Source organism: Synchytrium microbalum (assembly GCF_006535985.1).
Source record: "Synchytrium microbalum strain JEL517 chromosome Unknown SmJEL517_scf0011, whole genome shotgun sequence".
NCBI lineage: Eukaryota > Fungi > Chytridiomycota > Chytridiomycetes > Synchytriales > Synchytriaceae > Synchytrium > Synchytrium microbalum.
The window spans coordinates 520116-530502 of NW_022158360.1; the positions used below are offsets into that span (position 1 = coordinate 520116).

The window sequence follows — 10387 nt, forward strand, 5'->3', positions numbered from 1 at the left end:
AAAAAACTGTCTCAACATCTGTTTGGTCCTCACCAGAACTCTCGTGACAACGAAGGCGTCCCACAATCTACAAATAAATAACGTCAAGCTCAGACTCGTCATGCCAAGGATGTGGGGTATTCAAACACGTAAGTTTTTGCGAGTGTTTAGTAGTTTTACCAGTCAAAGCCGGTTTGGCTTCACATCGATTTCGGTGACCTGAGGATTCACCCACAGCGTCTCTATTTTGCGTTCTCATGCTCAAGTATCAGAATACCCCTCGGTTTCATCCTACACCTGCAATTTGGAATCCAACGAGACATCCTTGAGCCTTTTTTTGCATCCACCTAACTTGTTCACAATCCCTTCCATACCAGAGTAATATCTTTCTTCTCTCGTTAGAATCCGATGTCATGATAGGAAATTGTTTAGGAGTTCTTCGTAAAAAGGTCTTGTCTAATCTTGTGGGAGATTCATGAGGTTTCAAACAAGAGAATTAAAAGTGGACCGAATATGGATCTTGGATTGTTCTTACCAGAATTCTCATATCAGATCCAGCAGTCAAACTCGTCTCATAAACTACTATATAAGCCAGATGGATTGTATTCAACTGTCATCATAGACGTAGCTTCCATGGTCCCTACTGTTCCGTGACTTCAAGAAAGTATCGATGTCGTCGATGGATACAAGTAGAGGGCTGTATGTCAGTGCTTCAGGATAAGCAGAATACAGCATCGACGAAGTTCTCCATGGGACGGTGCGTTGGTTGAAGGCAGAAAAAAAGGATCCTAACCGATCGACAACTATTGTTGGTCAAACCCTATGGTTCGTCAAACTATTAACCAGTATGTAGGGAGAGGTTGATGAATTGCTGTAAACGTCAGAAGCATCCACAATTTGTGTACTTGCCCAGTAAGCATCGACATGTTCAAGTTGGCAGCTGTAGCTCCAATTTCCTTTGCCAATGCTGTTGCTAGCAGGTATCTACCACACCCCGTGTGTGAAACGATATACACCATCATTAGCAGTGGCTGCCTGCATCGATTGAATATCTTTCTTCATCACCAACATCAAAAAACACCAAATGGTAGTCGGTAGCTAATCTATATTTGTGTAAGGTAGCTTAAATAACAACCAAATGCAAAAAAAACTACTGGGATTTCTAGATTAATCCCAATCAGGGATACCCTCCAAGTTGTTTGTAACGACTTGGTCTAACTCTTCAAAGTCTGATAGTTGTACCGGGCGAACCCTGATTGATTTCACATCAATTTGAGCAACATTCATTCCGAGGCCCTTTATGGATTCTCGTACGGGAACCATGAGTGCATTACGACATAGTTCCTTCAAATCGGCACCTATAGAATGTTACAAATTAGGATGGAGAGGAAGATGAGCTGTGTTGCGTTCCAACGCATAATTCTGCATAGCATTCTCTTTTTTGCATCGTCAGACACATACCAGAATACCCCTCTGTTCTAGTCACTACATCTTCGACTTGGAATTTGGAATCCAGGGAGACATCCTTGAGCAACTAATGACGAATAAACAAGGGCTCAACACCGTATTTCTGGTCGACGATATAGACGATCTTCCGATTCTCTTACCAAAGTCAATATCTTTCTTCTCTGATTAGGATCCGGCGTCTTGATCGAGAAGCGTTTTGGCATTCTCCTCAGAATGGCCTTGTCTATATCTTGTGGCCGGTTGGTAGCTCCAAGAATCTGAGAGTTGAGGGTTTGGAAATTTAACAAGAGCCAAAAAGAGCAAGGGTAGACGTCGATAAAGTTTCTCACCAGAACTCTCATATCGGATCCAGTAGCCAACCCATCCCATAAACTACACAAAAACATGTTAAGTTCAGCTGTTCGTGTCAAAGAAAAGAATAACTTTATCGAAGATACCTCATGAATTCAGCCTTCATCATAGACGTAGCTTCATGATCCCGACTCTGCCGTGACCTTAAGAAGGCATCGATTTCGTCAATGAATATGATAGTGGGCTGTATTTCAGGGCGTTTGGCTAGTGAGAATATAGCATGGACCAGTTTCTAATGAAAGAGAGGGAGTGAGAGACCAAAACGAGATGAGGAATTCCGTGTTATTTGTCCAAACCTGTGATTCACCAAACTAGTATAACGAGAGACCGGCAGGTTAATGAATTTGAATGTTTTAAAGAGCTTCAGTGCTAAACCACATACCCATTTCTCAGTAAGGGTGGACATGTGCAGGTTAACAAACGTCGCTCCACTCTCCTTTGCCAATGCTTTTGCAAGCATGGTCTTACCACACCCTATCAGAGATGCTTGCGAGTCAATCGAGTATTGGTTCAACAAGTTCACAGAGTCTGCATACCAGGGGGTCCATAGAGCAATACACCTTTTGGAGCAGCCAATAAAGCAGGAGCGAATGAAAATAGCTGTGGATAGACCAATGGGTAGATCACAGTTTCTTTAAGTGAATCCACGATGAGATCGAGGCCCCCAATATCTGTATACGCAAATCATTCGGTTGGTCCAATTGAATACGAAGAGAGCTAGTGGGATTTCTGGAAACTCGACAAATACCTTTAAACCTAAAGTATAAACACGAGTCAACACACAGGGGTCTTCCTCTCACACACAACACACACTTACGTGACATGAATATCCTCTGGGTGTATAATCTCACTGGCGATGATCTCTTCATGCTCAGTCAACTTCAAATCCTTCCATCCCATCCTCTTGAATACAGCAGCCGACTTTTGACGAGACGTTTCTCTCTGCTTTGATAATGGGTTTGCAGCGGATAGTATGAATTGTACCCCGAAATATAGCACGACTTGCGAGACAGCAAAGATCGCGACTGGTTTGAATGATGATGTTGTTTGATGTTGCGGGTTTGATGTTGGCGTTTGATGAGTGATGAAAGTAGAGTGTAGATGGGAGAAAAAGAGTCAGATCAGCAAGAGGATAAATGCAAGAAACAATGCTTATTTAGCTTACTATCAACAACCCAGCGCTTTCCCTGGGGACTCCATCTCTTCCAATTGTACGTCACGGCCTCTACACTTCCTTCTATAGCTCCTTCCATCGTAATGAACACTGTACAGCGCTAGAGATGGTTGAACTAGGCTGATTATCCACGTACTACTAACCTCCCTTAAGTCTTCTTGCCGTTCAACAATCGAAGTTTGGAAAAAAGTTGATAACTAAAGGAGACCGAGATATATCCTGGCAAGAATGTGTTTCGACGCGATGCCAATTCGTTTTGGTAGGCATATATTGAACATGAGCGTACTCCAGATGTATCATATCGTGATTTGATCTCGCAAACACCTCGCAAATTGTGACAAGCCATTGATCGACCTACTTTTCTTTGAACAGTTTCTATTCGGATTACGATTTATACACAAACGAGCTTAAAACCCTTATGTTTCCATCTTATGTTCAAATCACTTACAACACACCCCTTCTGATCATATTTTACAGAGTCAGCATATAACTACATTAATACCTTAATTCATACAGTTCATACAAGTAGTGCTTCAAAAAGCCTCTCAAATCAGGATCAGACAGCTTTGTGGGATGAAGCACGTGGGTGATATTCCCAGCAAGGAACTCTGTGACATGATTTCGATCATCATCCCACAGATAAAGTGCCTTTAAGAGTTCAAAATCTGTATAGTTTTCCACCCCATAAACGGTACTAGCGATAGCTATCTCCAAAAAACATCCGTCTTCGGCCATAATGTTCAACGCTTTAATGAAATCGTCACGAAGACGACGGGGAACATACACAAAGTCTGACATTGCTCCAATTGCTCCCATTGTTGGTATATGGTTTAAAAGACGTGAGGCTGTAGCTGCTTGATTTAATCTGTTTCTCCACGCTAACGGGAACCTTGAGATTGCTGCTTTGCATTCGGATGATACAACAGGCCACCACCACCATCCAGATTTCGGTCTAAATTGCATTCAGTTCATGTAATAGTCAGCACACAGATTTGCACGATACGCTCAATACGTAGTTGTTCCGCGACCACACTCACGGCTGATCAAGATCCGCAACATCATAGGCCTCTTCATACCATATCTTGTTCTTATCCAATGTAGCCAGACTCCAAAAGTTCATAAATGTATCGTCATTCGTATATATATACCCAGTAGCATTTGGGTAGTCAAGCATCCCAGCGACTAGTGTTCTATATACGTAAAACCAGGAATCCCAGGCTGTAGGTTCTACAAAAGTGGTTTGGTCTACCACTCTGATCGTAGCATTAATGGCACTAAGCGGAGGTTTGCCGTAAAACCTCAGACGTTCGAATATTCGGCCGTAAAGTTCGCGAATGTGGGGTATGTTTGAATAGTATTCGGGCACCGTTGAAGTTCATGATGACCTAAGATTACAATCAGTGACGATTTGGGCTGCATTCAAGGTCATGGAGAATAGAAAACAGACTGTGATTCAAAAGTAATTGAGATGTTCACTCACCTCAACATCTGCAAAATGAGCCCGAATACGCTCGATATCCGTTTCTTTCGGCATTAGTGGATTATGCGTCGGAAAGTTTAAGGGCGTTTTATATGAAACCGCAAATCCAACTTGCATGAAAGCAAACAGCAAAATCACCAAAAGAAACATCACACAGACTCTGATAGTTGTAGATGCCATACAGTGCGTACGGCCCTTTTGGACAACCAATTCGAACCTTGCTTCCATCTTGTCCAGCCTGCCAGGATATTGAAAGTTTCACTGAGTGAAGTGGGGTGTTTGAAGTTTGGGCAAAATGAGAGTCAATGTCTCGCCGCAATAAGCAATTAAGAGGTGTGTTGGGTGCCACATACGTGTTTTTTAATAGATTCTTATTGACATGACGGTAAATCGCGTGCCAACCTGTGAATCGTGGAGGTTTAGTATGTAACGGTCCAAACGTTGATGTACTTTTGAAATTTGCAAATTTTCGAAGCATTTTCATTCACATAAAGACTGTTGTAAGCAGAATAACTGCCCAAAGTTCGTCACAGCTACGGAAAACACAGATACGCCCACGTATGAGTGCTCATGTCTACCAATTGAACTGTGGCATGGGTCCGCTCATGGTCTCCCTAAAAAGTTCTCCTCAAGGATGAACAGCTTAGGGCGACCGCAAACATGAGTCGTATATGCAAAGACATGAACCAAAAAGTCACTTCTCTATCACACAAGTCAATCGATATGATTGGCAAATATAGGACGGTTGATTCTCAATTTCAAGATGCTTTGGTAGCATTCGCAGCACGCAAACCAGGACTATACTACCAGCACAGTCTTTATCATATTACTAGTCTGGAAGTATTTACTACTGAGCTCAGCGACGTAGGAGGCTTCGCTCCCTTTGTAAACCTGGTCAACTTGCATGTATCATTCAATTTCCCCAACTTTGACTTCTTGGACTTGTCCGATTGGTCTTCCAACCTTACATCCTTGACTCTAGACTTTGGAAACCTTGATAAGTATTGGATTGATTCACCCCCAGAACTTCAAGATGAGGACAAAGATGAGGAAGGTGTATCGAGTTTGGAAATTAAGCTACATTTACCAATTCGCTTCGTANNTACGAAGCGAATTGGTAAATGTTGCTCCTGGTATCTACAAACTCAGTCTCCTTGGTATCTGGAATGGTTTGACCATGACGGTTGGTTCCGCACTTCTGGTAGAATTATTCGTGTCTAGCTTTGCACTTCAAGGCAATGGACTTGGACATGAATATGTCTCGGTGCTGTCTGTATTGGAATTCTTGAGTCAAAAATTTGGAGCACTTTGAGCACTAAGGATTTGCAAAATTGTTGAACAAAGAAGTGGATAGGTCCGATATAGACGTTTTTAAATCCTTGAACCAAATCCTCATGAAGGAAGACGTATTCAATGTCAACATTACGTTGCATCTCCGTAGTGGCATAGGAGCTCTAGGACTCATTCGACTAGACCTAGAGGGCGAACCATGTATGTTCCTCACAAACGCTATAAAGACTCACAGCACCACTCTCAAGTCGCTGAACCTCTTCAACGGCAGCGAATTACTTAGATACGACCATTCGTCATTCTTGCTGCCCCAGCATTATCGAGTACTGTCGGTCTGACTGACATACGATTGACTGCTCAAAAAGCAGTCCAAGCTGGATCCAAAAAATCGATTGGAGCTCGAGGATCTCAACTGCAGAAACTCGCTATACTACTTCTACCCGATAAACTCCCGAATGTAGTCCAATCTTTGATCCCTCACTGGTTATATCTATGTGCCCGAATCTCGAATGGCTCAATCGCTCTGGATTACACCTGGACACCCAACCATTATATGATGGCATAGTCTGTTTGAAAAGTTCAATGTCCGCAATACAATGGGGGTGTCTGTTCTTATGTTTCGGATGGTGCTGCTCTTCTCGCTGGATTGAGGGCTCGAGGTGCTTTAGGAATACGTGTACCGCTACTTGAGGTTGAAGGAGAATGTGAATTTGGTGGTCAGATCACCAAACGTTTTGTGGTTGATAAGCCCCCCTCGCTACGAAGATCTATCAGTAATCAAGAAACGAGTAGAGAAGGCTGTAAAGGGTATTGCTGTTATGCAATAATTCTCGTTGGAAATTCTATTTGAAGTCTCCGACACTGTTTTAGTAGCATCGAAGATCTCTACAATGGTTGCCAATACTAGATTTACAATTTGCTTTGCGCGGCTCGTCTAGCCAGCATCTCCTCCAATATCCAAATCCTGTCCTGTCCCCACAACGCAACATTACCTAATCTAAATGTTGGAGACCCCCAAAGAGAAAACGAGTATACCTCCTCTACAGCTTTCATCGTCTCCTTCTTATACTCTGGCATATCCAAAGCAAGTGTTTCCTTCAGAACCTCTTTCACAAACGATGAGCTAATACCAACTTGGGCAGCCAACGCAATCAGATTACCCTCTTGCCCCACATCAACACCCCTAGCCCATATACCATTCATAGCAGCACAAGCGAAATCAACCGCCTGCTTACGATCTAGTTTTCGTAATGCTGCATAATATATAGCTGCGACACCGGACCATGTTTGTAATGGATCGACTATAGTTCCAAATGGTATTTTATTCAACCTGGCATTCCTAGCCACGTCCAGCATAATATAACGTGACTTCTGCGGAGATAGAGGCACGTTTCGAGTTACCATGGGGGCTATTATTCGAACCTTTAACGGGAAGTTGTGCTTTTTACAGAGGGCGACAATCCAGGGGAGTGCTAGAGAAGAGTACGGGGATCTAACACCAAAGAAGAGTTCTACAAACTGCTCGTGTTCGTCTCCTTTATTTATGGCAGGTAGCCTGAGCAATGATGGGTTGCGTGGAAGGACGACTGGAGCAGCTTTCAAGCTTTTATCCCTATGTGCTCCCATTCTGAATAGATGTTCAGATAGGAACTCGATTCTGTCAACACCCCAGTACCAAGATCCGCCATATGTTAAAGTTGCTCCAAGGTAGTGACCCATTTTATCTCGGAGTTCAAAGTTGGCTTTAAGCAGCCTGTTGGTCTCATCTTCACTCTGCATGCCGTGACGCATAGCGAGGGCTTCTAGTTCCTGAATATCACCATGCCTTTGCGAAAATAGAAGAGGATCGTGATAAGTCAGTTGTCTATGACACGGGTCAATAATCAACCATACCAGAGAGTTTTGAAGACCTTTGTGAAAAGCTCAATCTTCTGAATTGTTTCCATATTGTTGAGCTCAGCGAGAGCGAGAATACGGTTTGCCAGTAGGACTTCACCGGTAGTTGGTAGGTGAGCTAGCTCTGGAAAGTCAAGTCCTAAACTAGGAGCGAAGACAGAGCAATCACGTCTCTACAGTTAATCGTCAGCGTCAAATCTTCGACAAATAGTCCCAGCAATGACTTTACCTGGTAAGTATCATGCTTTTCTCGGTCCACGATTCCGGTAGCGTCGGGCATAGGAACGAGTTTGATGTCGAGTCTTACATCAAACAGCTCTATCAACCGACGCAAGGACTGACTTGCGAGGTATGAGTATGCATCTGAAGATTCGAAGTACATAGTCACTACATGTGGTGAGCTGTGCATCACTCGTCTTATGTTTGCGGCATTTTGCGACAGATGCAAGGCTGTTTCTGAAGTAACAAGAGTGGATATTATAGGAGAAAGAATCCTTCGTAATGCCATTATGAAACGAACTCAAATTACACGTCCTAGGTTGTCTGCTCTGTCACCCTTCCTCATGATCATCTAACCATTGAGCAAAACACCAAATTTCATGAGATAGACAATAGATTGTAAGCAGGCGAACAGTTGGTATATGTAGGATGGAAGATCGCCAAGTGAAGCTTGCCTTGGCCAGGAAGAAGGTATGATATCATACATGCCATGCTTTGATCAAATGCCAACTGTACCAAACCTCGTAGTTGCGCAAATTCCAACAAAAGAGCAACAATACACACCGGCATTATGTGGCATTAGCTCCCAATATGAACTTCCTCCTTGCTCCTCCATCCTCTTCTCCTTCGCCTATACCATCGTTGGCAACATCAACTACCCAACAATACATTGGACAATCAACGAGATTACACGCGGGAGGGAATGCACCATCCTCATCAGGCAAAACTGCATTCTTTAGGCAAATTGAACGAAAGAGTATCAAACGCACTCGATCTTACAATACCGCAAGTCAAAACCAACAATCGAATGATACCTCACTATCACAACAACAGATTAGCACTACCGCTTCGCCAGCGTCCAATATTATAGATCAGGCACGTAATAGAGTACTCAGTAATCTAGACTCTCTACAGCTGGAATCTAAATCAACAAACAATACCAACGAAATGTATTTGAGACAGCAACTACATTTTAGAGATGCGGAACTCGCTATACTACGTGCTGTTATTGCAGGCACGTCAGCTACGTCGTCTGCAAGTGGTATGCAGGAACAAGTACAGATCAAACTGCTTCAACAACGAGTAGCGGAACTGGACGCCCTTCTAGCTACAGCTCAGAATGGGATTACATCGTCTAGCGCTATGACAGAGCATGATACTGATGAGGAGAAGATGCAAGTCAAAGCATTGCAGGAACGGGTCAACGAATTGGAAGCTATTGTTGCTGCTCATAGTAGGATCAGTCCCAGTGCTGATCATTGTACGAGTAGTAGCAGCAAGCTTGTCGAATCGACGAGTACTGCTCAAATAGACGATGATTCTTTTTCTAAGAATAGTAATAGCAGGCCTTTAGATTATAGTCGGGCACTCATGTCAGAACAAACCAAAGCCCATAGTGACCAATCAAAAGCTCCATCACACCATATAGAAGCAGCAACACCGCAAACTGCAACAGATATCTCTATCTTGGAAAAGACTATTACCGAGCTACAAGCCCAGCTTTCTACACATCAAAATGACGTAAAATCCAAACACTTACAAGAAGTGGATTTGCTTCGATTCCAATACGAGTCTGAATTATCGACTATAACTCGCCAGTATCAAGAGCTGATACAAGAGCATCAGTATATAAAGTCAGAACATGAATTGATGGCGAGCTCTACGCATGGTGAAGCATGGGCACGATGGCATAACGAACGTAGTGCCTTAAATGCTCAGATACAGGAATTTGAAATAGTCACTACCATGTTACAGGAACGATTACGTAGTTTGTTGGCGGATAATGCTAAGCTGGATGCTATGGTGAATGATCTCAGTATAGAAAACGATGTTTTGAAGGTCGTCAAAAGTGGTCAACCTATTAAAGTACCACCGATCGTACTACAGCTCGAGGCAGAGTTATCAGCATTGCAACAGACGGTTGCTTCGTTGTCTGCTGCAAATCAAGTATTACAGCAGCGACTGGTGGAATCGGATAATCAGTTATTGGCTCTCACTAGTCAAGAAGATGCAGGCTTGATATCCGAGCTTCAGCATCGGATAAACCAGACGAGCAGTGATTTGACTCAAGTTCGTGCGGAAAACGCTGCTCTGAAGGCTCGATTTGAACCTATAAGTAAACTACTGACGGACTTGACTGCCGCGAAAACCCGTATTGCATCCTATCAACAAGATATAGAAACCTATCATAAAGAGTTGACGCATATACGAGAGGCTTCCGCCATGCTGAAAAAGGAGTATGATGCACTACAGATGGACTATTGGCAACTAAGCGATGAACGCAAATGGATGTCTAGAGCTATACTTAATATTGATGTCGGTCCAAATGAGGAGTGGAATGAAAGTATCCCTCAAATTGATATCGTTGGATGGATCAAGACAGCTTTATCGAAAATCCAGGATATCGGTAGACAGCTATCGGATGCTCATAATATGCTGGATGTTCAACATTCTCGTATCGAAGGATTGATTACGTCGGCTCCATCGTCTAGTGATGGTAGCATGAAACGAGAGCAATCTATCCAAACCGA

General features: G+C 43.1%; 1 protein-coding gene across 1 annotated transcript; it reads right to left on the reverse strand.

Moving 5' to 3' along the window:
- Positions 1 to 1146: 1146 nt before the first annotated feature.
- SmJEL517_g02650 (uncharacterized protein) lies at positions 1147 to 3050 on the reverse strand (the record flags this gene model as incomplete). Its single annotated transcript, XM_031168578.1, has 11 exons — positions 1147 to 1337; positions 1441 to 1513; positions 1587 to 1703; positions 1776 to 1818; positions 1884 to 2029; positions 2094 to 2108; positions 2180 to 2271; positions 2334 to 2468; positions 2546 to 2553; positions 2615 to 2822; positions 2963 to 3050. The coding sequence occupies 11 exons, from the start codon at positions 3048 to 3050 to the stop codon at positions 1147 to 1149; spliced, it is 1116 nt and encodes a 371-aa protein (XP_031025507.1).
- Positions 3051 to 10387: the final 7337 nt, after the last annotated feature.